Source organism: Grampus griseus, assembly GCF_964374135.1.
Source record: "Grampus griseus genome assembly, chromosome: 12".
Lineage (NCBI taxonomy): Eukaryota > Metazoa > Chordata > Mammalia > Artiodactyla > Delphinidae > Grampus > Grampus griseus.
Genome location: NC_139006.1, coordinates 88,436,500 through 88,464,438, shown reverse-complemented (window position 1 = coordinate 88,464,438; position 27,939 = coordinate 88,436,500). Strand labels below are relative to the sequence as shown.

At 55.4% G+C, this 27,939-nt stretch overlaps 2 protein-coding genes across 2 annotated transcripts in view; one reads left to right on the top strand and one right to left on the bottom strand.

The window, feature by feature from the left end:
* The window catches only part of SLC66A2 (solute carrier family 66 member 2), a 50,842-nt gene extending 46,924 nt beyond the window's left edge, over positions 1-3,918 (top strand). The window contains exon 5 of the mRNA XM_082668393.1: positions 357-3,918. Coding sequence (XP_082524519.1) covers positions 357-564 — 208 coding nt within the window. The 3' untranslated portion in view covers positions 565-3,918. The remainder of the gene's footprint in view (positions 1-356) is intronic.
* Positions 3,919-5,322: 1,404 nt separating this feature from the next.
* Positions 5,323-27,939, bottom strand: part of KCNG2 (potassium voltage-gated channel modifier subfamily G member 2) — a gene marked incomplete at both ends in the record, with an annotated part of 78,667 nt that continues 56,050 nt past the window's right edge. Inside the window, one exon of the mRNA XM_082667138.1 lies at positions 5,323-6,123. Coding sequence (XP_082523264.1) covers positions 5,323-6,123 — 801 coding nt within the window. The remainder of the gene's footprint in view (positions 6,124-27,939) is intronic.

Sequence of the window (27,939 nt, the reverse complement as noted above, 5' to 3'; positions counted from 1 at the left end):
ACACACACCTGATGTGCCTGCAGCCAGGAAGGATGGGACGTTTGTGAGGCCGTGTGGGCTCGGCCCCTGTGCCAGCCCCTCCCCTGCTCTGGAGAGCTGAGGCTGCTCCTGCTGAAGGGCCTTCCTGTCCTTGCGGCCATGCACGCAGTGGCTTCATGGCCAGGACAGGAGGCCTGGCATGTCCCCTGGCCCCTGGATTATGACCCCTGACCACTGGGTTATGTCTCCTGACCCTGGGTTATGTCCCCTGACCCCTAGATTTTGGCCCCTGACCCCTGGATTATGTCCCCCGACCCAGGGGTCGTGACCCCTGATCCATGGTCTGTGAGCCCTGACCACCGTTCATGTCTCCACAGCATCAAGATGGTCCTCATGTGGACGAGCGGCGACACCTTCAAGACGGCCTACTTCCTGCTGAACGGCGCGCCCCTGCAGTTCTCAGCGTGCGGGCTGCTGCAGGTGCTGGTGGACCTGGCCATCCTGGGGCAGGCCTACGTGTTCACCCGCCACCCCCTAAAGCCGGCCCCCCACGCAGCGCACCCCGCCAGCGCCAAGGCCCTCTGAGGCAGCTGGGAGGATGAGGATGCGGGACCACGGGCCGTGGGCTCCGGCCAGGCCACCTGTCCTCCCCGAGTGGGGCAGGTGGGTGCTGCGGCCCCGAGACAGGGTCCCAGCCATTGGGTCTTGCTCAGCTTCTGCGGCTCTCGGGGGGTGATGGGGCCTGGGTGCCGATGTTGTGCTCTGTTATCTGGGACTCGTGTGAGCAGGTTTTCCCCCAGGCTGGGCGCCTGCTGCTCTCAAGGTGACGGAAAAGCAGGTCTCCTCTCCCACTTTGGCTCAAAATACTGCTGGCTGGAGCCTGAGTCATGTTCACATACCAGGAGGAGGCCACCCTGGGCCCTGCAGGACCGAGGAGCTCAGGAAACCTCCACATCTCAGCCCCCGTGGCCTCGACGTGGCTGATGGGGCCGAGGGGGCCTGCAGCTGGGCTGGGGAGCCCCAAGATGGGAGAGACGGGGGGCAGGAGTGAGAAACGGCACCAGGAGAGCCCAGGTCCCAGCCCACGGAGCCCGCAGCCTCAGACTGGCTGGGGGTGACTCCCGGCAGGGTCGGGCCCGGGACACGTGGGGGTGAGGTACCAAAGCATCACAGGGCTCTGGGTGCGAAACCCTAGGTAGGTCCCTTTCCAGGGCCCCCAGTGGCCTCGCTGCTCTGCCGGCCCCTCCTGGGCAGGCTGCCGTGGACACACCGTCTCCAGCCGGGCTCTGGCCAGTGTGAGCCCCGGGGTGTTGGGAGTGGGGCCTGGGTTCTCGGCGGGTGCTGGGGCATGGCGGGTGCAGCAGCCCCCGGGGCTGCCTGGGAAGGCTGAGGGCCTGGGCTTGGGGCCGGGCAGACCCACTGGCCATCCCCACGGAGGGCTACTGCACAGGCATCCCTTTCCTCTGGGAACCGTGTGCTTGCAGATATGGCCTTAGGTATCTGTCTTCCAGGCCTGGAGATGCCTGCGGGTCAGGGCAGGGGACAGCGAGGCAGGTGTTCCCCCATGCTGTGCAGGGCGTCCCTGCCGCCACCCTCTTCCTGTGCAGCCCTCCGCATCCGCTGTGCCTGGTGGTGGTGGGGTGCTGGTCTGACACTGGTCCCCCTTCGGTTTACACGAGCATCTCAGCCGTGCCCAGCGGCCCTGCTCCAACTCCGGGCCCCGCAGGGCAAGTGTTTAGATGCTTCCACACGGCTCCCGCAGGCGCTTTTCCTTCCCCCAGGCAGAGGGGTGGCTCTGTAGTGTCCACGGTCCTGGGGCTGGTGCCAAAGCTGCAGCGTCTGCCGTGGCCAGTGCACGGCGTGCGGAGCCGTTTCCTCCTCCTGAGTTTTCCTCAAAAACTCCTGAATGTTTGAGGATCCTGCTTAGTTCTCTGGCCTGCAAGATGCTTTGAAAACGTTTACTTTTTAAAAATGAAAGGAGATGTCTGTAGCAGTCATTGCCTCCAAATTAAAGCGTTACCAGTTGCAGGGGTGACCCACATGCCACGTGTGGGAGCACTGCTGATTCTGTCGGTGGCTTTAATTCAATAAACTGCTCATGGATCCAGCGTGGCCTTGTGAGTGGAGTCGGAGTGGGGGGTCCAGGGCAGAGTAAAGGGCCGGTCTCGTCCTCATTCACCTCAGGGGACCCCAGGGAAGGGCTGGGCCAGCGTCTCCTCCGTGGGGGACAGTTGTGGCCCCTGTGAGACCGGGGCTGCTCCCTCAGGCCCCCGGGGACAGTGACCGTCCTGTGCCAGCAGGGCCAGGCGGGGGGAGGTGGTGGCGGCCTGGTCTCCGCCAGTTCACACAGTTCCCTTAACAAGGGGATGCCTCAAAAGGTTGGGGAGTGTCTCCTTTCAAGGCCAGAAGAAGTGTTTCGAGGAAAACCGGTAATTCCGTATAGCAAGTAGGGTTGGATCCCTTTGTACCGAGCAGTTCTTTTTTCGTGGAGAGTATTTCTGCTGAGGGCAAGACCAAAAAATCAACAGAGTCGAAATACATGGAAGTGATATATTTTACGTTTTTTCAGCGAGTCACCCCAGCCTGTGGCGCTGGCCTCGGAGAGTCTGAGGGAGCTGATCAAAGGTGGTGACTCCGATGCGGCCGCCCCAGGCAGCAGGGAGCCTCGGTGTGGACCCTGGAGCCCCTGTGCTGAGTCACGCAGGACAGGGGTCCTGCTCTGCGGGTAGATTTTGTTTTCCTTCTGATAATGTGTTAATTGAAAATAACTATTTTAATTAAAAAATTAATGCCGTAGAAGTTCAAATACTAAAAAAAACAAAAAACATGAAGGTACCTTTTGGGGACTTCACTGCTGAGCCGGGAAATGGCACCGAACAGGCTCCTGTGTTCCTCTGGGGAGCGAGCCCTGGAGCTGCCCTTCAGACACAGAAGAGAGAGCTGTTTCACAGGCCCAGCTGCTGCCCCAGCCAAGAGAGCGCTGACCCCGAGCTCTGGGCACAGCCATCCACCGGGGAAAGGGCAGACGTTTAATAGCCCCACGAGAAGCAGGGCTTCCAGTGAAAAAAATATATGAAGAAGGTCACTTTTTCCCCCAAACCCTAAATGTCCTGTTTATTTTTATAGCTCTTCCTCTCAACGAGGATAGCATTTTGGAAATGGGAACAAAATGGTGCTGTTGCCCCAGCTCCTGGGGTGCGTGAGAAAGTTCATCTCGTTCAGTTGAGCTTCTGAAAGCTCTGAGCAGATAAAGAGCTGCAAACGGTGCCGGCACCCTGCCCACAGCTCTCGAGCTGCCCTCACCACCCCAGCCCTGGTATCCAGCTGGCCAGGAAGAAACTGTGTGTGTGTGTGTGTCTGTGTGTGTGTGTGTGTGCGCGCGCACACACAGAGGCGGGGGATGCATTTTCCCCAAAGATAAGGAGTACAGGAATTGGGGCTATTTTGGAAGCAAATATGGGGGTTTCCAACCCTCAACATTGACAGTGGAGCATGTTCAGCCCTGGAGCTGCCCTGTTCAGTCTGAGTGGCACACGCGGGTCAGCTGGGGGTGGGGGAGGGCCCGTCAGGGCCCAAGGGAGGATGCACAGCCTGTGCAGAAGCAGCCCTGAGGGGAAGGGGAGCGCTGGCTGATTCCTGGGATGTCACAGACGCAAGTCACCCCCTAAACGCTTTGCAGACGTTTTGGGCTCAACCAGACAGCTCTGGCGGGGACCAGGATCCTGCATCTTGGGGCTGTGGAGCCAGAGGGCTCTTCTGGATCACTGTGGTTGTACCGATGGGGAAACTCAGGTGCAAAGGGGTGTGCCTGGCCCACTCAGCCTGCCCACTGGTTTGGTGGCCAGAGCAAACCCAGTGCCCCCGCGTGAGCGAGTCGTGAGTCGGCGGGAACTGACCTTTGCTCTCTGCACAGCACTTGGGGAGTTGAGACAGCTGCATTCGCAAACTCAGTCTCCTGTCCTCCCTCCTGCAGTGCTTTCGAGCGTTTTCAGCAGGTGGCCAAGGAGGCAGCGATGGCAACACCACGTCTTGCAGGAGACGCACAGAGCTGTCCCATAGGAGTGTCTCCAGGCTGGGTTTCCTTGGCGTGCATGAGGGAGCAGGCCGGCGGGGACCTGGCCAGTTCCCGGCCCCCAAGCCCGATAGGCAACCGAGGCCACAGCCAGCGGAGCCTTCCAGAGCGCAGCTGGAGGGACGGTGTTGGGGGGGGGGGGTTGGGGTGGCGGTGGGGAGACGGAACAGACAAGCCAGCGGCTGGCGCTCCGCCCGCGTGGTGGGCAGTGGGTGTGCTCCGCCCCTCCCCACACACCCGCGGTTCCCAGCAGGATGGCCGACGGGCACCCCATCCCGTGACCCGAGGTGGCCTCTGGTCTTTCAGGGCGCCTGGGTGCCCTCAGAGCCACTGCAGCGGGGTGGGGGTGGGGGAGGACAGAGGACAGCTGCCTTGGGTTACTCCACCGCTGACCGAACCCTTGGAGGGAAAATCGGCGAGGCCTCCCCGCGCCGCAGGAGGAAGCAGTTCTTCCCGGACGACCAGCTGTGCTGGGTGACGAGCGATGTGAAGAGCGCAGATTCCTCTGGCCTCCAGAGAAGCAGCTCAGTCACCCCGGGCGGGGCCGGGGCGCCCGAGGGGAGGGTGGGGCCGGCTGACGTGCAGGCCTTCAGCTTCGCCGGGCATTTTCAGGGGCGAACAGATGAGGAGGGATCCCGGAAGATCCCCACGGAGCTTGTGCCGGGGAAGGAAGGTCAGAGGTCAGGGCTGGGACCTCCCTCCCTCCCCCGAAGGAACTGGCGTGCTGTGAGCATCAGTGTCACACCTCTGTCCCTATCGCTCGGCAGCGATGTGGGCTTCTGCAGGCGTGATGAGGAGACCCCCTCTGATGGGCATGGCCCACTGTGGGTGACACGGCGGGCGCAGGAAGGGACTGTGCCCTCTCCCAGCCCCACTGCGCCCCACCCCCACCAGTGACGCGCAGGGGAAGGTCAAAGTGAGGCCTGGGGACGAGCTACAGGCTTGGAGCTTCTGGGATCGCTGAATTTACTTTTAGCTGGCCATCACGGAGTCAAAAGTCCAGAGGCAGAAGGAAAGCGGAGGACAGGCTGGTGACGCTCCTTGGAGTTCAACTCTTGCAAAGTACAGGATGGCTGTGACCCCCCGACTCAGGCCGGGGTCAGCCCCGGGCCAAGTTCTGGGCTGTGCGGAGCGAGCAACATGCACGGCAAAGGGAGCCGGGCCCCCAAAGTCGTCCCCGTCCCTCCGTGCGCAGCGGGAGGCGAGAATGCGGTTCTGGTCCTGGAGCTCCAGGGCAGCAGCCTCTTCGCCGGTGCCGCGTCCCCGCCGGGTCAGGGCGGCCCCGCGGATGCCCACAGCGCGGCCGCGGAGTCCCCGGTCGGGCCGGCACCGTCGGGGCCCTGCGAGCCGTCGTCCTCCGCGACGGAGGCGCAGGCAGAGTTGGAGTGCGTGCTGTCCTCGCGCAGGGCGGGCTCGGGGCTGGCGGCGCGCTGCTGCTGCTGCTTGAGCTCCGAGTAGGAGCGCGAGAAGGTGTGGAAGATGGAGGTGACCGGGAAGGCCATGAGCAGGATGCCGCTGAGGATGCTGCTGAGCGCCACCACCTGCCCGGGGAGGCTGCGCGGCACCATGTCGCCGTAGCCCACGGTGGTCATGGAGATGACGGCCCACCAGTAGCTGGCTGGCACGCTGGAGAAGTCGCGGCGCGCGCCCAGCTCGCGCTCGGCCAGGTGCACGAGTGGCGCAAAGAGGGCCATGGCCACGCAGAGGAAGAGCAGAAGCAGCCCGAACTCGCGCGCGCAGCGGCGCACGGTCAGGCCGAGCGAGCGCAGCCCCAGCGAGTGGCGCGCCAGGCGCATCACGTAGAGCACGCGCAGCGCGCGCAGCAGCCGCAGCACCAGCCCCGCGCGCTCCAGCAGCTTGTTGCCGCCTGCGCCCGGCCGCGCCGCCAGGCCCACGAGCAGCGACACGTAGAAGGGCAGGATGGCCAGGATGTCGATGATGTTGAGCGGTGTCCGCAGGAAGGCACACTTGCTCTCAGCCTGCAGCGAGCGCAGCAGGAACTCGAAGGAGAACCAGGCCACGCACACCGTCTCCAGCACAAATAGGTTGCGGCACTTGGGGGAGCACTCGCCCTGGGGGGGGAGAAGGGGACACGTGTTGGGGGCAGGGAGGCCTGTCCCTCCCGGGCTGCCCTTCCTCCTGACGCCCACCCGTGCACATGTGCCACTGTAAGGGCAAGGGTTGTAAACCAAAAAAGCCCAATTCCTGTAAAAAGAAAAACAACACAAAAATTTACTGGGAGGTTGGCTTCCCACAGGAGGGCAATCAGAGCTCAGCGGACCAGCTCCCCAGCAAAACCAGAGAAAATCGTTAAAAAACAACCACTTAAAGTCTCTGGAAACACTCCTAAGGACAACAGAAATTGAAAAATGTATTCAAGAAAATCAGTGGAAATTGGTTTAAAAAGGAGAGTCTTTGGTATTTGAACCGAGACTCCCCCAGCGTCCCAGCTCAGCGAGGAGGGGGCTCCAGTCCAGAGGCTGCAGCCACCAACGCGGGGCTCCCTGGTCCCGTGGGCTGAGTCCCCGGGGAGTGCGGCTGGGAAGAGGGACACCTGCTCCCACGCAGCCCCCACCCCTGCAGTGGAACGGAGGCTGTGCCTTGAGAATGCCGGGAGCCCCAGAGCCCTCGCCCCCGCTTGTGAGGGTGGTTCCACGCCAGGAGAGACGACAGAGAGGACCTCAGCCCGCTGGCTCCCCGTCTCTCTGCAGGGCAGTCAGCTCAGAGAACGGGGGTCACCAAGGAAGGAGCTTGCCACTGCCCCATCCCCAGGCCCAGAGCCCTGGCACAGAGATGCTGTGTAGCGGAGACGCAGACTGTGAGCGAGATGCCCCTGATCACTTCCCAGAGGAACCGACTTCATTTGCAACAGGAAGTGGTGAAGTTCAAACCCAAGGGCGCTCTCAGGAGCGGCAGCGGCTGCAGTGAAGGAGAACAAGAGGACGTTTGTGGGCCTAATGAAGACACAGCCCAGGCTGTGGGGCGGCCAGTCTGCAGGAGAGAACCGGGGTGCAGAACTGGAGGAGCCCTCCTGGAGTCAGAACGAGTATCGGCTGACCTCAGAAACTGTTCCATCCTGAGAGCCGCGGAGCGGCTGGATTGGCTGCTAGAGGAATTTATGCCCGAGGGCAGCTGAAAACAATAGAGCAGTCAGCCAGCAATTAGAGGACTTTCAAAGTTCCGTCAGGGAAAGAGACCCCAGTGCTACCAAAAGCAGTGTCCTCCCAGGGTGACTGGGCCTCTTAGAGGAGCAGCGCCAAGGGCTGAACATGTGTGCGTGCGTGCGTGCGTGCGTGCGTGCGTGCGTGTGTGTGTGTGGCAGGGGGCAGGGCAGGAATGGACTTCACTAAAATAATCCAACCAATCACTAAACAAGCAAATGACAGTAATGTGCCCTGAACTGGGGAACAGGGGAAGGCAATATCCAGTGTTCCTAAATTGTATTGTCTAAAATGGCTAGTTTTCAATAAAAAATCATAGTGCAGGCAAGGAAACAGTAAAGTATGACCCACACATCAGAAATCAGGCAACAAAAACTGCCAACGAGAGTGACCAGACGTCAGATTTAACAAAGAGCTTCAAAACTGCCATTATAAATACATTCACAGAACTAAGGAGAACTTGATTAAAGAAGTAGTGGAGGGGGCTTCCCTGGTGGCGCAGTGGTTGAGAGTCCGCCTGCCGATGCAGGGGACTCGGGTTCGTGCCCCGGTCCGGGAAGATCCCACGTGCAGCAGAGCGGATGGGCCCGTGAGCCATGGCCGCTGAGCCTGCGCGTCCGGAGCCTGTGCTCCGCAGCGGGAGAGGCCACAGCAGTGAGAGGCCCGCGTACCGCAAAAAAAAAAAAAAAAGAAGAAGAAGAAGAAGTAGTGGAAGGTATGATGACAATCCGTTCCATCAGATGGAGAAGATCAATAAAGAAAACTTTAAAAAGAACCAAGTGGAAATTTTGAAGTTGAAAAGTACAATCACAAAAAATTCACTATAGGAGCTCAGCAGTGGATGTAAACTGTCAGAGAAAAGGTTTGGTGAACTTGAAGATCGATTGGTGACGATTACGCAGGCTGAGAACAGAGAGACGCAAGGATCGTGCTGGAACCAGGGAATCCAGGTACCAGCAGGAAGGGGAGAGGAGAGGAGGAGAAGAGTGTTCGAGAAACCGTGGCTGAAAACTTCCAAATCGATTGAAAAACAAGGACCTACACACCCAGGAAGCTCACTGAGCTCCAGCAGGGAAAAGACATCACAGGAAAAATGCTGACCGCCAAAGACAAGGAGGAAACCTTGGAAGCAGCAGAGACAGCGACAGGTCACCTGAGAGCTCACTCTGGTGAGATAACGCCTACATCTCAGCAGAAAGCAGTGGGCAGTGTGTTCAAAGTGCTCAGAAGACACCCGAGAATCCTACATCCAGCAACGCTGTCATTAAAAAATGAGGGTGACATAAAGACTTGCCCAGATAAACAAGACTGAGAGCTGCCTTACAAGAACTCGAAAGGAAGGTCTTCAGCCTGAAAACCAGTGATCCCAGAGTCTTCTTAGATGTGATACCAAAAGCAGGAGCAAACAAGATAAAATAGGTGAATTAAACTTAATCAAATTTAAAACGTAATCGCTTCAAAGGCCTGAAATGCTCCTCTTCAAAACCCTTCTGTTCAAGCCCTGACTGTTAGTACCTCAGAAGGTGACTTTTTGGAGATGAGGTCTTTAAAGACAGTCCGCAGAATGGGAGAATATATTTACAAATCATGTACGATAGGGACTTGTATCTAGAATACAGGAAGAATTCCTACGACTCAACCATCAAAAAGACAAACAACCCAATTTAAAAAATGGGCAAGGGATCTGAATAGACCTCTCTCTGAAGAAGATACACAAGTGGCCAAGAAGCACATGAAATGGGGCTCAACACCGTTAATCATCAGGGAAGTGCAGATCAAACCCACTCGAAGGTCCCACTTCACACCCACCAGCACGGCCAGAATGAAAGAGCAGACGACAAGTGCTGGAGAAATCAGGGCCTCGTGCACTGCTGACGGGAACATGCAACCGTCCAGTCACTTTGGACAAGAGCCTGGCTGTTCCTCATACAGTTCCTCACATGACCCTGCAATTCCACTCCTAGGTGTGAGCCCAGAGAAGTCAACATGCACGTGCACAAAGAAGCTGCACACGGATGTTCGTGGCCGCACGACTCACAACTACTGGAAACAACCCAAATGTCCATCCGATGATTAATGGATCAGCAAAACTTGGTAGCGCCGTACAAGGGGACATTATTGGGCCACGGAAAGGAATGAAGCGCTCGTTCCTGTTACAACACAGACGAGCCCTGAAGATAGTTCAGAGTGAAAGGATCCAGTGACACAAGACACGTGCTGGGTGGTTCTGTTCTCACGGATCCAGAACAAGGAAATCTATAAAGACAAAGTTGATCCGTGGTTGCTTGGGGCTGGTGGGGGGAGAGATGGGGCCGGGCAGTGAGTACTGAAGGCACTGGGTCTCTTTTGCGAGGTGGAAATGCTCTAAAATCAGACGGTGGTGATGGCAGCACAACCTGCGAACATATGAAAACCCGCTGAATCGTACACTCAAACTGGGCAAATTGTACAGTGTGTGGATTATATATCAGCAAAGCTGTTTTTTGTTTTGTTTTTGCAGTACCCGGGCCTCCCACTGCTGCGGCCTCTCCCGTTGCGGAGCACAGGCTCCGGACGCACAGGCTCAGTGGCCATGGCTCACGGGCCCAGCTGCTCCGCGGCATGTGGGATCCTCCCGGGCTGGGGCACGAACCCGTGTCCCCTGCATCGGCAGGTGGACTCTCAACCACTGCGCCACCGGGGAAGCCCAGCAAAGCTAATTTTTAAAAAAGACATTAATTAATCTCACAGAGTGTGGCTGGCTGGGTGTGGACAGTGAGTGAGGACCCCGGTGTCGGGGCTCCGTGTGCAGGGGCGTCCAGAGCGGAAGCCAGAGAGTGTGCAGACCTCCCCAGCTGCCCCCGTCTGGCCACGTCTCACCTTTGACCCCGAGCCCCCAGCCAGCCCAAGTCCCCTCCCCAGGTTACCTCTGTCACTGCTGAGGAACAGAAGGAAAGGTCAGGAGAACACACCAGACTCAGTGGACGCCCCTGATGCTCTCTGCTGTCAGTCTCGGCGCGGCTCACACCGGGCGTGAGGGGACCCGGGGCCTTGCACCGCCCCCACCTGGCTCACGTCCCTCTGAGTCCCCGCCCAGCAAGAAGTGGTGAGCTTCCGTCGCCAAGCGGACCGGAAGTGAGGACCCGCCTGGTGCTCCCAACGGGGAGCAGGTCGTGGTTCAGAAGACATTTGCAGCGCTGGCCTCGGTGCCCTGAGGGCGCAGAGGTGGGCAGGACCCCGCAGGGCTGCTCCCCAAGCCATACACCAACATGTCAATGGGGAACCTGGGGCACCCCGACTCCCGCTAACCTCTTCGATTTGCACTTTCTGAGCCAGCCGCCCAGTGCCCAGGGCGCTTTGTGTGTATCGAGCGGAGCCTGGCGTTCTCACTAATGAGCTGTCTGAGCCCAGCGCCTTGGCCTCTACATCAGTCACCCTCCCGGCCGTGTGCTTACTTCCCCGCGTGGCCCCGGAAGGTCACCGCTTTAGCATAAAGCCCTGAATGTCACTGGGCAGGTCCATCCTCAAACAGAGGTGCTGGCGGCTCCAGCTGGATGAAGGGCTCCCACCCCACCTCGGTCTCGGACCCGCTCGTGGGGCACACGGGTGGAAAAGCCGAGTCCACTCCCGAGCAGCGAGGGTGGGGGTGGGCGCTCCAAGCCCTGAGGGCGAGCCTGGGGCACGCCCTTGTCAGGCTCTGAGAGGTTACAGCGCCTCCCCGGCGGCGCTGATGCCCCGGGCCTCTGACCACCTGGCACGGGGCGTCCCGCTGGGCCTGGGGCCTTAGGACACAGCAGCTCCAGGATTTAGGCAGGAAGGCGCAGCTGGGGCCGTGGGGACTGACAGGGCTGGAAACCTGGGCGGGGGAAGGGGACCCGCTGGTAGGTGAGCGGGAGGGGAAGGTGGAGCCCCAGGTCGTACCTGCCTCACCTGCTCGGGACTCTGATGACCTCAGCCCAAGGGGTGCTTGGGGGTCCCGTGACCCACCGCCCCAGAAGCACCCCCGACGACGCCCCCTCGTCCAGGCCGACCTGGGGCTCTGGGTCCCCCGTCATCCCTGGGCCAAGTGCAGCCGCTGCCCCCTTCAGGTGGGCTGCGGCCACGTGTGCTGCTGGGGGAGGGACAAAGGCCCCCCGGCCCGCCCGCCCCGTGCTGGAGAAGCGACCCCAGCGCTCCGGCCTGGGGCCAGACCCATCCGGTGGGTCCGGGAAGAGGCGCGTACTGTGAGCGCCTCCCCTCACCCCCTCAAGGACCAGCCAGGAGGTTCACTGGAGGCAGCTATGTCTGGAACTTTGAGTCCAGAAAATGACGCTGATTTATCATAATTTGACACATCTGGCCTGTTTGGCCAAAACTGGGTCAGCGGTAAATCTATGTTCCGCTGGTTCACCCACTTCTGAAGGCCCCACTGCCTGCACTTTCACTGACGCCGGTAATTAGGCCATAGCTGCCCCGCACGGGCTGCTGTGCGCCGGCCGCGGGGTGATGCCGCCCCTGCCCAAGCCGAGAGGACCTTTCACACCCCACCTGCCCGGCTCGAGGCTGGGGGCCCCAGTCGTCCGCTCTTCGTGCCCTCCGCTCCCCCCGGGGGCTGACCATCAGGGCCGGACGGGGCGTCTGCTAACGGCTGCCGCCCCCCAGCTGTCGGGGTGGGAAGGGAGGGCTCGGGTCTCGGGGGCTTGTGGGGGACACAGAGACTCCGGATCGGTCGTTTCTGGAGGGAGAGAAGGTGGACCCTACACCCTGGGACGGTCGCAGGCAGTGGGGGACCTCCGTGTCTGGTCTCGGTGGGTGGGACCGTCTCACCTCCACACCACCCTTCGTGTCCCCCGGGGGTGTTCCCATGAGAACCGCAGGGCCACCTCTGACCCCAGGAAGACGGCCTGGAACGTGCCAGAGCCACTCAAATGGACCAGCGACCCCCAGAGCCCAGGGAAAGGGCTCCCCCTTCAGAATCACAAGCACCTTTCGGCTCCACAGAGGAAACAGGAGCAGCAAAGGGAATCCCAGGACCCAGAGCCCCTTTCTCTGGCTGGGCCGCTACCACACTGGAGCCCTGACCCCCTCTCGGCCCCTCCGCCTCCGGCCACCCGTGGGTGCGGGGAGCTGAGGGCGCAGCATCTGCTGTAAGGAACCCCTGGGCTCCGCAGGCTGGACCACGCGCGACCATCACAGGCCCGCCACTCACCGGGACCAGGTGCAGGGGGTTCTCACTGGGGGTGCAAGAGCCGGGCTGGGGGTGGGAGGGAGGGTCCCACACAGGCAAGGGGGCTCCTGAGGAGGGGGGAGAAGGGACAGGGAGGTGCGGGTGGCCCAGAACTGGCCTCGGTGGCTGCGGGGCCCTGGGGTGGCCCGGTCGTCCTCTAGGGCAGGAGGCCAGAAGCATGGCTGTGGGGCTGAGGTGGGAGCTGGATGGGGGTGGGCAGGGCCCCCAGCACTGGAGGCAGGGCCTTCTCCCCAGGCTGCAGCTCCCCCCGCACAGCCTGCACTGGTGCCACTCACGGGCTCCGCCAGGGCTCCCGTGAGGCACCGCCACCTCCCCCAGAGCCCTGGGTCCTGTCTGGTCCCACGGGAGACTTCCTTTCCCAGGGAAAGGCCGCAGGACGCCGCCCCCTCCCCCGGACGGGATCTCGGCACCAGCCTGCGAGTCTCTGCGTGATGCTCCAGCCGGCGTTGCCCTGGGCGCTGGGTCCCTCCCCTCTCCTTCCGGAAGGGTCACTGGGCGTCCTTCAATTACCTGCGGCTCAAGAACCAGAGGCCGCTGCCCCCAAGGAAGCGGCTCCGTCACCGCGGCGTCGACCTGCGCTGACCGCGACGTGGACGCAGGGCAGTGGGCTGTGTGGCCACACCGTCCATGTCCCCGCACATCCAGAAATGTCAAGGCCGCACATCAGATTCCGTGCCGGACTGCAAACCTTACGTGAACGCTACTAGCCACCGTCACCGAAAAAAAACCAAACGGAACCGCTAGCGTTCCTCCAGGGCTGTGGCAGCCTCGGGCTGGCAGACAAGAACGTTTTCACGTTTATCAGAAATTGCTGAGCTGTTCCCCTCAGGAGCTCCATAATTCACCCGCTTCCCCACCAGGCCAGGGTCACGGGGGCCCCTGCCCCAGGCCAAGGATCAAGGGGGGCCCAGAACACTGGGCAGAGTATATATCGGCACGAACGTCTCACAGATACATCTGAAAAGCCTTCAAGGGTGCGCACCCTTCGGCCTGGAAAGCCCGTTTGGGGAGTGGGTTCTCAGGGACTGTCAGACACGAGCCCACAGGCTGACGTGGAAGGATACGCGCTCCGGTGAGGCCGGGGGTGGAGCCGCGGAGCCACCGCTACCAACCCCGAGGCCCCCGCGCCGCCTCTTTACAGCCAGGCCGTCCCCACCCCAACCTGGCAACCATGGATCCCTGCCTTTTCCAGACGCCTCATAAGCGGACTCACGCCGCGTGTGGACTTTCGAGTCTGCTTTTCCCACGTCGTATCCTGAGACTCGCGCTGCTTTGCTCTCTTGCTGACGGCTTGTTGCATGGACGCGCCAGTTACCCCTGCATCCGTGGGTGTGCGTGGCGGTGCTTTCCAGTCGGGGGCTGATGCAAAGCGGCTGCGGGGCTTCATTTCTCTTGGATAAATACACCTGGGGGTGCTGACCCCATGTAACTGACTCATTCATTCCACAAGCTTTTCGGTGGATTTCCTGGGATGTTTTGTGTGTTCATAGTTTTGCTGCTTCCTTTCCCATCATATACTTGTCTTTCTTTTTCTTGCTTCATTGCACAGGGGAGGACTTACAGAACGATGCTGAATTAATAGGCTTTATTCCCCATGGCAGGGAGAAAGCATCGTCATTTATCTTTCTCATTCCGTATGTCATCAGCTGTAGGTTTTTTTAAATAGGTGTTCTCCACCAGGTTAAAGAAATTCCCGCTATTTCTAGAATTGAACGCTTTTGTTTTAATCGTGAATGGGTGTTGACTTTTGTCAAACACTTTCTCCACATCTATTGAGATAACCAGATGGCTCTGCTTATTTATTTATTTATTTATTTTGCAGTACGCGGGCCTCTCACTGCCGTGGCCTCTCCCGTTGCGGAGCACAGGCTCCGGACGCGCAGGCTCAGTGGCCATGGCTCACGGGCCCAGCCGCTCTGCGGCACGTGGGATCCTCCCGGACCAGGGCACGAACCCGTGTCCCCTGCATCGGCAGGCGGACTCCCAACCGCTGCGCCACCAGGGAAGCCCCAGATGGTTCTTCTTCTTTGCTGTGTTAATACTGTGAATTACATTGATTGATTTTCAGAAGTTGAACCAGGCTTGCTTTCCTGAAAAGTTCCACTTAGTCACGATGTGCTCCCCTTTTATACACTGCCGTACTTGATTTATTACCATTTCGTTGGAGTTTTGCATCTATGTTCGTGTGAGACACTGGTCTGTGGTTTTTTCCTTCCTTAGTGTCTTTGTCTGGTTTGGTGCCAGGATAACACTGCAAGTGTTCTACTTTCTGCAAGAGATTGTGCAGAACTGGCATCATTTCTTCCTTAAACTTTTGGTAGAATTCACCAGTGAAACCATCTGGGACTGGAGTTTTCTTTTTGGAAGGTTTTAAACTATGAATTGCATTTCTGTAATCAGCATAAGGTTATCTACTCCTTCTTGAATGAGTTTTGGTGACTGAACATGTTTTTAATTATTTTTGTTTTACGAAACAAAAAAGATAGACTTATAAAGGAAGAAACAGTATTCCTACCGCGACCCATCTCCCAGGGGCAGGAGCTCTCAACTGTTCCTTCTGCTACAGTTACTTCCATACTTTTAGGCAACGTGCTTAGCTGGCTTACTGATGTAGTAACTGTACACAGTTCTATGACTCTGTGCAGCTGAGGATTCGGTTCTCTGACACCATCCCCACCACACCCACGATCCCTTTCCTCTAGAAACAGGGCTGTCACGCTTTGAGGTGAAACCTGGAGCTACTACGATAAGGTGGGGATTCTTCACTGCCGAGCCAGGCTGTGGGCTGCGCTGCGTTACTTCTTTTTCCCTCATAAAATGTTTTCTTTTTTCCTTCAAGTTTTATGGCCCCGTTCTAAAGTTGCTTAGCTTGCTGTAAATCATGGTGTATTTTCTCCAGATTGAAAACACACCGGACGGTCCTGTTTCCTTTCCAAGGCCTGCCTCCCCTTGCAGGGGCCTCTGCCCTCCTGCTGTGCCCTGTGGTCCGCAGCGGTTCTCAGCTCCTCTCTGTTTGGGGCTCTCCGTCCACCTTGATACGCGGTGTCTCCTCCTCAGTTTACTCCATTTTTCTGCCGAAGCGCATCCTCTGGTACCCCCCTGAGAGGAGGTACGCGGCAGGTACGTCTTTGAGCCTCTGCATGTCTGGAGAGTCCTGACTCTACCTCCATGCTCTGGCCTGATGTAGGCGATGGGCAGAAAGTCCATTTCCACTCGGAAGTTTGACGGGGCTGCCCCATCACGTCCAAGCTTTCAGTGCTGCTGGTGAAGCTTAGCACTGACAGGGAGAAGCGCTTAAACCTCAGTCAATGCATTTCCAACCGAAGGGACCGTGTAGCTGGCAGAGGTCGGAACCCGAACATGGCCAGCTGGGCCTCCCGAGCATGCCACCCCGAGGCCACCCAGAGTTCCTCCTCGAGGTCCATCTGAGGGCCACCCCCAGGCCCACTCCACCCCGAGGTCTGCCCCAAGCTCCCTCCCCTGAGGTCTGGCGCCGTGGGGACTGTTCACCCGTCACGATTCCCTGTCTCGCGGAAGTTCTCGGCTGTCTTCTCGGGGCTGGTCAACCTAGGACCCGGGCCCTCACGTCCCAGAGACTCGGGGTCCCCGTGTCCTCCTCTCTGTCTGCTCATCATGATCTCCTCCCAGTGACAGCTGCCCTCCTGGCTTGACCCCTGACTCCTTCCCTCCCCCGACCTCTCCACGTCGTCACTCAGCGCCCCCTAGACGAGCGCCAACCCTTCCAACCAGGCGCTGCGATTACATCTCAGGGCCGCTCTCACCCCTGTTGGCTCTGTGGACGTGGCCCTTCCCCTCGGGCCTCCACAGGGACCAGTGAGGCCCCTTGGGGTCTCCTGTTTCCTTCAAGCTCCACCTTTGCCCGTCTTTGCCGTGGGCTTCCTTTCCCAACAGGCCTCTCCTCCTCCGAAGGCCGAGGCACCATGTGGAAGCTGCCCGCACCATGGGCCCGTCGGCCGCCAGGCTTCGCAGGTGAAAAGCTGGGGCGGCGGCTGCGTCGGGGTCCCGATGCCGGCCGGTGGGACTCCACCCCGTCGAGAGAAAGCGCCTCCAGAGGAGGGTCGTCCAGGTGCCCGCGGCGGGTGCGGGGTGGCTGAGGTCGGCCATGGCAGGCTCTGCCCCACCCTACGCGGCTGCACCCCAAGCCCGCTCCCGGGCTCAGGGCTCCTGGGGGCAGGCGGCCGGAAGCAGCCCCGTCGGGACAGTGGGAGCACAGGGGACAGGCCAGGCGGGCTCCACACCAGGGCCTTCTGGACACCAAGTGGTTTTGGAACTGTTCTCGGAAGGTGCAGCCTCCACGGCCCGGCCCTCCCTCAACACCGACCCTGCTTTGATTTCCTAGTGAAAATCAACAGCCGGCCGGGTTTCCTCAGTAACAGAGGCTGAGGGGTGGCCAGTGGCTCGGTGGGCCGGCGGGGGGGCAGCAGAGGCCTGGTCTGGCTGCACCTCCAGCCCCTGCTTCGTTCTCATTTCAGAGCATCAAAGATTCAGCGGCATTCGTCCTGCTGAGGCGCCTGCTGCCCCTATTAGACTGTGTGCAACCACTCCTCGTAGATAAACCCAGGTGTGAGGGCGAGGAGAGGAACAGGGGCCGGGCCGCGGGGGGCGGGACTCGTAACTGCGAGGGCAGCGCTGAGCTCAGCCCGGACGGCTGTCGCAGGCCTGAGGGATCCGACCCCAGGGAGCGTCCCACCGAAGACCCCGAGGCTTGCGGGCTCTCCCTGTGTTTATCTAGGGTGTGATTAGACCCTTAAAGTGCTCACGTCCCTTCGCTGCCTGTGTGCGCTCTGGACAGATTCTCGTCCCTCCATCCATCCACCGCGGACCTTGTGTCTGGCGAAACAGCAAAGCCAAGCTGTGGCCTGCAGCTGGGGCACCAGCAGGGTCACGAAGCCACCCCGTCACAGACGGGGCACTTGGAAGAGTACAGGGCTCGTCCTTACTCACTGAGCTGGTCGCTCGTTAACAGCTTCGCGTGCGGGTCTCCTTTGTGCCGCCCGTGAGTACCTTAAGGAAAATACTTATGAACTCATTTCACCAATTCCAAATTTATAGTAGTTTGAGCTGAACTGAGGTTTATTTTTTCCGGTTACCTATGGTAACAGGCTCTTGTAGTACAAATGGATAATTAGGGGAAGGAATATTAAATCCACTTAAGAGAACAAATGGTTAAAAAGATCAAACAGTCATTTACACAGAAATAATGAATGTACTCATTTCGAACTGTCTGCACTGAAGCAGCGCTGTCAGTTCACTTTCCTGGCAACAGCCCACGAACCAGTTTTGTGGGGTCACACGGAAAGAAATGAAGACACCTTGGTTACGAAGTACTCTACCCTCTGCCTGGCTGGAATGAGACTGTCTTCCCGTTGGACCCACCCGCATCTTCTGGTCCCTCCCGGGAACGATGTGCCGGCCCAAATGCTGGAGGGGTTCAAGAACCAGACAGAACCGCAGCCACCAGCATCTTCACGCTCGGTGCCCTGAGGAGTGAGGTCGCTCAGTGCTCACAGCTGCGAGCATGTCTGAGCTACAGGGTGTTCACTCATCCTTTCCACCAGCTCGCTGAGTGTGAGCGCTGGGCACCCTGCTCCCAGGGCCCCGCCATCCTCGCGGGAGCGACCCACGTGAGCCGCAGACACAGACGAACGACATGATCACAGACAGCGCCGCCGCCCATGAATTAGTGAAGAGGGCGTCCGTCTCAGGGGAGAACAGTTCCCAGCCAGGAACCTGAAGTCCGTCCGAGTCACAGGCAACGGCACGAAGTGGGCAGGCGCTGCTCTTCGTTTGCTCGCCAAGCTTAGTCCTGGTTCCTAGGGAAGCCCTCCCGCAGGGGTGGGCGTGCTCTTTCCAGGGAAACAGGCGTGCTTCCTCCTCTCTGTCCTGTGCCGGGCTTGGTCCCACCCGTCCGTGCGGCGCCCCTGACGCACAGTTGTGCGAATCCCCCTTAGAGTCCTTGGCGGCAGCGACTTGATCGCACCCTCCCGGCTGCTGGGTTCAGTCGCGGCCCCTCCGAGATGCTACGCACAGGGCGCTCGCCCCGCGACGCTTTCCGGCTCCTGTGACCCGGGCAGGAGGCGGCTCCTGGTGCCGACCAGAAGGGCCCTCGTGCCCTGGCTTCCGTGCGCTTTCTGACTGGCTTCAGCAGGAGGTGATTTTTCCTGGGAAAGCAGCCCCTCCCTGCCGACCTCAGCACGTCCATCTGGCAGCTGAAGGCACAAATGCACAGGGCCAGGGGCAGGGGCCCTGCCCATCACGGCCACCGCAGTAGCGGCAGCGCTGTGGACCCGCAGGACCAGCCAAGGTTTTCTGCAGGACCCAGGGCCGTGCCAACACTGCACGGACATCCTTGGGGCAGAGGACGGAGGGTCAGGCGGGCAGCGAAGACTGAGCGGGGGCGTGCGTGGCGGGGGACCCCGGCCGGAGGCTGGCAGCCCCTCTCGCTCAGGAGGGGCGCAGTAGACGTGTGTCATCACACTGGGGGAACGTCCGCAATGCACACACCGAATCAAGAACAAACAACCCAAGGCAGGTGGATGAAGAAGGAAATCGTCGGAAGTGCAAATGCAGGTGGAGATGGGAAAAGAGGACAGCCTGTAGTGAGCGAATGCACACGTAAAAAGCCAGGCAAACTGTTATCAGGTCGCCCAGCAATGGCCGGGCCCAGGGTCCAGGGGCTGGAGCCCACGAAGGCATCGCAAGGGCCCCTTGGGGCAGCGTTCGGGGCGTGGGCTCACAGCCCCGCCCCCGACAGGTACAGCTGAGGACCTAATGAGCAGAGTGGTCGAGCGGTGGAAGATCCATTAGCAGATGTGATAGGAAGGGCTGGAAACGAGAGCTGCAGGGAGGGAGCGCTTAAAATTACCCAATAACAGGACCGCTTTGACGTTACTGTTACGGGAGCCAAGTGGCCACAAGGCACTACTGCACCACTTTTACAGTTTCATGAAGAGGCCTCGGGAACGGAGGCAGTGAAATGCACTCAGCCTTCAGCAACCGCCTCTCGTCTGATTTTCACTGTCTGTCCACGGCTCTGTACCTGCCACGCGTCCGCAAACAAGGAGCACCACGTTTACAACCAGGAAAACACTCTGAAGCGTGCGTACGCGTCAGGCTGGTGGGAGCAGAGGGACGGGCCGTCTGGGCAGGCGCGCTGGGCGGGCGAGGGGCCTGGCTGACCGCGTCCAGGACGGGATCTGTGGGGTGGTGGCTGTTTTCTCCCAGCTCTGCACCCAGCTGAGCCCACGTGGCCGTTCTCACAGGAGCGCAGGGTTTATTTCTCAGGATGCTCACTGCCAGGTCACATCAGAAAACAGCAGCTCTCCCAATCCCCCAGTCTCCGCTGAGACCTTGCTCCTTGGGGCACAGCCCGCTTCCCTAGGAGCTGCCATGTGGGGATTTCACAAACAAAGCTGACCCGCTGGAGCAACCCTGACCCTCACTCACCAAAGAGCTTATGGGCGTTGATAAATTAGAAGTTGGGGTTCTGGGAACAGCCAGTTTGCTGAATTACAACAGTTAACGTCTTCTCGTTAAAAAATTCCTTCATGTTATGTGCTCAGGTCTGTTCCCGCTAACTGGCTGGTGCTGGATGAATTTTGCTGCCTTCAACGTGCAGCTTTTAAAAAGCAAAATACCTCAAGCCCGTGAGGGAAGTGCTGAGGCCGTGGCCTCGCGTACGCTGGGAGACACCCTTGATCGCCACTCATTTCCAGGCACGTTCAACGTTCTCACAGCTGCCCCGACACCGGCTGCCGTGGAGGAGCGGGGCACGGGGTCCCCTGGCACTGACTGCAACACAAGGTGACGCCCGTCCTCCCCGCCTGGGGCCCAGGAGGGGCCTCAGTGGGGATGGGCTGGGTGGGGACGGGCTCAGGGAGGCCCGCTGGGCTCCACCGCTTTCTCCTCTGTCCGCTTCTCTCCCCGCTCTGTCCTGGAGCGAGAGACTGTCCGAGGGCCCGATCGAGGTGGCTGTGTCGGGAGACCAGGACTCAGCCCTCCTCACTTGAAGCCGAGGGCAGTGGCCAGTCTCGCCCCTGGAGGCCGGAGGGGCTCAGTGCAGACTTGGGGTGCGGGGATGGCATGGGGACCCCCGGTGGCACCAGGAGGGAGGGTGGGGAAGCGACCAGAGGGCTGTTTCCTGGCACAGCGGCTTCCCAGTCGCCCTGCCCCATGGTCTCCACACCAGCTGGGGAGACGGAGGCCCCCACCCTGGGCCCGGGTCACATCCTGAGTGCGATGAGGCACCTGCTGACAGCCATGCAGGGGCCGGTCGTCTGATTCCCCAGCTGCCCCTTCGGCCTGGCTTCCCCTCTGCTCCCACTGCGGACCGACAACTCCCGCTGTGTCGTTTACAGAAACCAGCGTCTGGAGAAGGAGAGTCAGTGCCTGGACGCGGCCTCGTCGCCGCCGCCCACCCCATATCCCGCACGTGCTTTAGCATCTTGGTTGCAAAAGGGTAAAAAGCTGTCACTGAATTCTGTGTGCAAAGCGCCGTCCACAGCAGTTTCCAAGCATTATTCAATTTAACCTCAGCAGCTCTGAAGTATTTGCATTTCACAGACGAGGAAACTTTGGCTCTGAAAGGACGTGGAAGTGTTGTCAGGTCTTCAGCAGTGGGTTACAAGAGCTGGGGCGGGAGCCCTGGTCTGCTTTTAAGTCTGAGAACTTAACCAACACCCAGTTTTGCCTCTTCCGGTGACAGAGAAGGTGAACCAAAGGCCTTGGCTAGATTGTGACACAGAGAACCTTGGGACCGGCTTCCAGTTCTGCACGTCAAGAGCTTGGCAGTCGCCGCTCCCTCCAAACAACAGCTGAAAATCTGAACAGACTGAAGAGTCAACACCTCTTCTTGGGCCGTGAGAGAGGTGAGGTCACAGGGCAAATCACTGCTCCCCGAGGGCTGGAGAGACAGACGGGTGAACGCAGGGAGTCCCGCGTCCTGGGGCAGAGACTCGAAGCTGCCGTGGGAACAGTGCCAGGCAGGAAAACACGACTATGATTTTCCAATTTCTGGAGGCTCAGGGTGAACAAGTCTGAGAGTTAGAAGCTCCAGGGGACCCTGTCAGGGGAGGCCCTCAATACTGTGAGATTAACCACCAGGAGCTCGATGAGGTTCTCACAGTAAATACGGGAGAAGAGAAAACATACAGGGCATTGGTTCAAGATGGCGGAGTAGAAGGACGTGTGCTCAGTCCCTCTTGCGACAGCACCGGAATCTCAACTACCTGCTGAACAGTGATCGACAGGAAGACACTGGAACTCACCAAAAAAGATACCGCACGTCCAAGACAAAGGAGAAGCCACAATGAGATGGTAGGAGGGGCGCAATCACAATAAAATCAAATCCCATAACTGCTGCGTGGGTGTCTCATAGACTGGAGAACACTTATACCACAGAAGTCCACCCACTGGAGTGAAGGTTCTGAGCCCCACGTCAGGCTTCCCAACCTGGGGGTCCAGCAATGGGAGAAGGAATTCCAAGAGAATCAGACTTTGAAGCCTAGTGGGATTTGATTGCAGAACTTCAACAGGACTGGGGGAAACAGAGACTCCACTCTTGGAGGGCACACACAAAGTAGTGTGTGCATCGGGACCCAGGGGAAGGAACAGTGACCCCAGGGGAGACTGAACCAGACCTACCTGCCAGTGTTGGAGGGTCTCCTGCAGAGGCAGGGGACAGCTGTGGCTCACCAAGGGACAAGGACACTGGCAGCGGAAGTTCTGGGAAGTACTCCTTGGCGTGAGCCCTCCCAGAGTCTGTTATTAGCCCCACCAAAGAGCTGGGTAGGCTCCAGTGCTGGGTTGCCTCAGGCCAAACAACCAACAGGGAAGGAACCCAGCCTCACCCATCAGCAGACTAGCGGATTAAAGTTTCACTGAGCTCTGCCCACCAGAGCAACAGTCAGCTCTACCTGCCACCAATCCCTCCCATCAGGAAACTTACACAAGCCTCTTAGACAGCCTCATCCACCAGAGGGCAGACAGCAGAAGCAAGAACTACAATCCTGCAGCCTGTGGAACGAAAACCACATTCACAGAAAGATAGACAAGATTAAAAGGCAGAAGTCTACGTACCAGATGAAGGAACAAGATAAAGCCCCAGAAAAACAACTGAATGAAGTGGAGATAGGCAACCTTCCAGAAAAAGAATTCAGAATAACGATAGTGAAGGTGATCCAGGACCTCGGAAAAAGAACGGAGGTAAAGATCGAGAAAATGCAAGAAATGTTTAACAAAGACCTAGAAGAATTAAAGAACAAACAAACAGAGAAGAACAATACAGTAACTGAAATGAAAACTACACTAGAAGGAATCAATAGCAGAATAACTGAGGCAGAAGAACAGATAAGTGACCTGGAAGACAGAATGGTAGAGTTCACTGCCACAGAACAGAATAAAGAAAAAAGAATGAAAACAAATGAAGACAGCCTAACAGACCTCTGGGACAACATTAAACGCAACAACATTCGCATTACAGGGGTCCCAGAAGGAGAAGAGAGAAAGAAAGGACCCAAGAAAATATTTGAAGAGATTATAGTCGAAAACTTCCCTAACATGGGAAAGGAAATAGCCACCCAAGTCTACGAAGTGCAGAGAGTCCCAGGCAGGATAAACCCAAGGAGAAACACGCCAAGACACATAGTAATCAAATTGACAAAACTTAAAGACAAAGAAAAATTATTGAAAACACAAGAGAAAAACGACAAATAACATACAAGGGAACTCCCATAAGGTTAACAGCTGATTTCTCAGCAGAAACTCTACAAGCCAGAAGGAACTGGCATGATATATTTAAAGTGATGAAAGGGAAGAAACTACAACCAAGATTACTCTACCCGGCAAGGATCTCATTCAGATTCAATGGAGAAATCAAAAGCTTTACAGACAAGCAAAAGCTAGAGAATTCAGCACCACCAAACCAGCTCTACAACAAATGCTAAAGGAACTTCTCTAACTGAGAAACACAAGAGAAGAAAAGGACCTACAAAAACAAACCCATAACAATTAAGAAAATGGTAATAGGAACATACATATCGATAATTACCTTAAACGTGAATGGATTAAATGCTCCAACCAAAAGACACAGGCTCGCTGAATGGATACAAAAACAAGACCCATCTATATGCTGTCTGCAAGAGACCCACTTTAGACCTAGGGACACACAGAGACTGAAAGTGAGGGGATGGAAAAAGATATTCCATGCAAATGGAAATCAAAAGAAAGCTGGAGTAGCAATACTCATATCCGATAAAATAGACTTTAAAATAAAGAATGTTACAAGAGACAAGGAAGGACACTACATAACGATCAAGGGATCAATCCAAGAAGATATAACAATTATAGATATATATGCATCTGACACAGGAGCACCTCAATACATAAGGCAACTGCTAACAGCTATAAAAGAGGAAATCGACAGTAACACAGTAATAGTGGGGGACTTTAACACCTCACTTACACCAATGGACAGATCTCCAGCCAGAAAATGAATAAGGAAACACAAGCTTTAAATGACATAATACACCAGATAGATTTAATTGATATTTATAGGACATTCCATCCAAAAACAGCAGATTACACTTTCTTCTCAAGTGCGCACAGAACATTCTCCAGGATAGATCACATCTTGGGTCACAAATCAAGCCTCAGTAAATTTAAGAAAATTGAAATCATATCAAGCATCTTTTCCAACCACAACACTATGAGATTAGAAATCAATTACAGGGAAAAAAAACATAAAAAACACAAATACATGGAGGCTAAACAATACGTTACTAAATAACCAAGAGATCACTGAGGAAATCAAAGAGAAAATCAAAAAATACCTAGAGACAAATGACAATGAAAACATGATGATCCGAAACCTATGGGATGCAGCAAAGGCAGTTCTAAGAGGGAAGTTTATAGCTATACAAGCCTACCTCAAGAAACAAGAAAAATCTCAAATAAACAATCTAACCTTACACCTAAAGGGACTAGAGAAAGAAGAACAAACAAAACCCAAAGTTAGTAGAAGGAAAGGAATCATAAAGATCAGAGCAGAAATAAATGAAACAGAAACAAAGAAAACAATAGCAAAGATGAATGAAACTAAAAGCTGGTTCTTTGAGAAGATAAACAAAATTGATAAATCTTTAACCAGACCCATCAAGAAAAAGAGGGAGAGGACTCAAGTCAATAAAATTAGAAATGAAAAAGGAGAAGTTACAACAGACACCGCTGAAATACAAAGCATCATAAGAGACTACTCCAAGCAACTCTGTGCCAATAAAATGGACAACCTGGAAGAAATGGACAAATTCTTAGAAAGGTATAACCTTCCAAGACTGAACCAGGAAGGAATAGGAAATATGAACAGAACAATCACAAGTAATGAAATTGAAACTGTGATTAAAAATCTTCCAACAAACATAAGCCCAGGACCAGATGGCTTCACAGGTGAATTCTAGCAAACATTTAGAGAAGAGCTAACACCCATCCTTCTCAAACTCTTCCAAAAAATCGCAGAGGAAGGAACACTCCCAAACTCATTCTATGAGGCCACCATCACCCTGATACCAAAACCAGACAAAGATATTACAAAAAAAGAAAATTACACACCAATATCACTGATGAATACAGATGCAAAAATCCTCAACAAAGTACTACCAAACAGGGCTTCCCTGGTGGCGCAGTGGTTGAGAGTCTGCCTGCCGATGCAGGGGACATGGCTTCATGCCCCGGTCCAGGAAGATCCCACATGCCGCAGAGTGGCTGGGCCGGTGAGCCGTGGCTGCTGGGCCTGCATGTCCGGAGCCTGTGCTACGCAATGGGAGAGGCCACAAGAGTGAGAGGCCCGCATACTGCAAAAAAACCAAAAACAACAACAAAAAAAACTAGCAAACAGAATCCAACACATTAAAAGTATCATACACTATGATCAAGTGGGATTTATCCCAGGGATGCAAGGACTCTTCAATATATGCAAATCAATCAATGTGATACATCATATTAACCAACTGAAGAAGAAAAACCATATGATCATCTCAACAGATGCAGAAAAAGTTTTTGACAAAATTCAACACCCATTTATGATAAAAACTCTCCAGAAAGTGGGCAGAGGGGGAACCTACCTCAACATAATAAAGGCCATATATGACAAATCCAGAGCAAACATCACTCTCAACGGTGAAAAACTGAAAGCATTCCCTCTAAGATCAGGAACGAGACAAGGATGTCCACTCTTACCACTATTATTCAACATAGTTTTGGAAGTCCTAGCCATGGCAATCAGAGAAGAAAAAGAGATAAAAGGAATCCAAATTGGAAAAGAAGAAGTAAAACTGTCACTATTTGCAGATGACATGATACTATACCTAGATAATCCTAAAGATGCCACCAGAAAACTACTAGAGCTCATCAATGAATTTGGTAAAGTTGCAGGATACAAAATTAATGCACAGAAATCTCTTGCATTCCTATATACTAACAACGAAAGATCAGAAAGAAAAATTAAGGAAACAATCCCATTCACCATTGCAACAAAAAGAATAAAATAGCTAGGAATAAACCTACCTAAGGAGGTAAAAGACGTGTATGCAGAAAACAATAAGACACTGATGACAGAAATCAAAGATGACACAAACAGATGGAGAGATATACCATGTTCTTGGACTGGAAGAATGAATATTGTGAAAATGACTATACTACCCAAAGCAATCTACAGATTCAGTGAAATCCCTATCACATTACCAGTGGCATTCTTTACAGAACTAGAACAAAAAATCTTAAAATTTGTATGGAGACACAAAAGACCCCAAACAGCCAAAGCAATTTTGAGGGAAAAAAACGGAGCTGGAGGAATCAGACTCCCTGACTTCAGACTACACTACAAAGCTACAGTAAGCAAGAAAATACGGTACTGGCACAAAAACAGAAATATAGATCAATGGAACAGGATAGAAAGCCCAGAGATAAACCCACACACCTATGGTCAACTAATCTATGACAAAGGAGGAAAGGATATACAATGGAGAAAAGACAGTCTCTTCAATAAGTGGTGCTGGGAAAACTGGACAGCTACATGTAAAAGAATGAAATTAGAACACTCCCTAACACCGTACACAAAAATAAACTCAAAATGGATTAGAGACCTAAATGTAACACTGGACACTATAAAACTCTTAGAAGAAAACATAGGAAGAACACTCTTTGACATAAATCACAGCAAGATCTTTTTTGATCCACCTCCTAGAGTAATGGAAATAAAAACAAAAATAAACAAATGGGACCTAATGAAACTTAAAAGCTTTTGCAAAGGAAAGGAAACCATAAACAAGACGAAAAGACAACCCTCAGAATGGGAGAAAATATTTGCAAACGAATCAACAGACAACGGATTAATCTCCAAAATATATAAACAGCTCATGCAGCTCAATCTTAAAAAAACAAACAACCCAATCAGAAAATGGGCAGGAGACCTAAATAGACATTTCTCCAAAGAAGACATACAGATGGCCAAGAAGCACATGAAAAGCTGCTCAACATCACTAATTATTAGAGAAATGCAAATCGAAACTACAATGAGGTACCACCTCACACCAGTTAGAATGGGCATCATCAGAAAATCTACAAACAACAAATGCTGGAGAGGGTGTGGAGAAAAGGAACCCTCTTGCACTGTTGGTGGGAATGTAAATTGATACAGCCACTATGGAGAACAGTATGGAGGTTCCTTAAAACACTAAATATAGAATTGCCATATGACCCAGCAATCCCACTACTGGGTACATACCCAGAGAAAACCATAATTCAAAAAGACACATGCACCCCAATGTTCATTGCAGCACTATTTACAATAGCCAGGTCATGGAAGCAACCTAAATGCCCATCGACAGACGAATGGATAAAGAAGTTGGGGTACATATAGACAATGGAATATCACTCAGCCATAAAAAGGAATGAAACTGGGTCATTTGTACAGATGTGGATGGATCTAGAGACTGTCATACAGAGTGAAGTAGGTCAGAAAGAGAAAATCAAATATCGTATATTAACGCATATATATGGAACCTAGAAAAATGGTACAGATGAACCGGTTTGCAGGGCAGAAATAGAGACACAGATGTAAAGAACAAACGTATGGACACCAAGGGGGGAAAGTGGCGGGGGTGGGGGTGGGGGGGGTGGGACGAATTGGGAGATTGGGATTGACATGTATACACTGATGTGTATAAAATAGATAAATAATAAGAACCTGCTGTGTAAAAAATAAATAAAATAAAATTCAAAAAAAAAGAGAAAACATACAGATGGCAAATAAGCATGTGAAAAGATGGTCCACATCCTATGTCATCAGGGAAATGCAAGGTAAAACAACGAGACACCGCTCCACACCTATTACCGTGGGAGACACCGCTCCACACCTGTTAGCGTGGGAGACACCGCTCCACACCTGTTAGCGTGGGAGACACCGCTCCACACCTGTTAGCGTGGGAGACACCGCTCCACACCTGTTA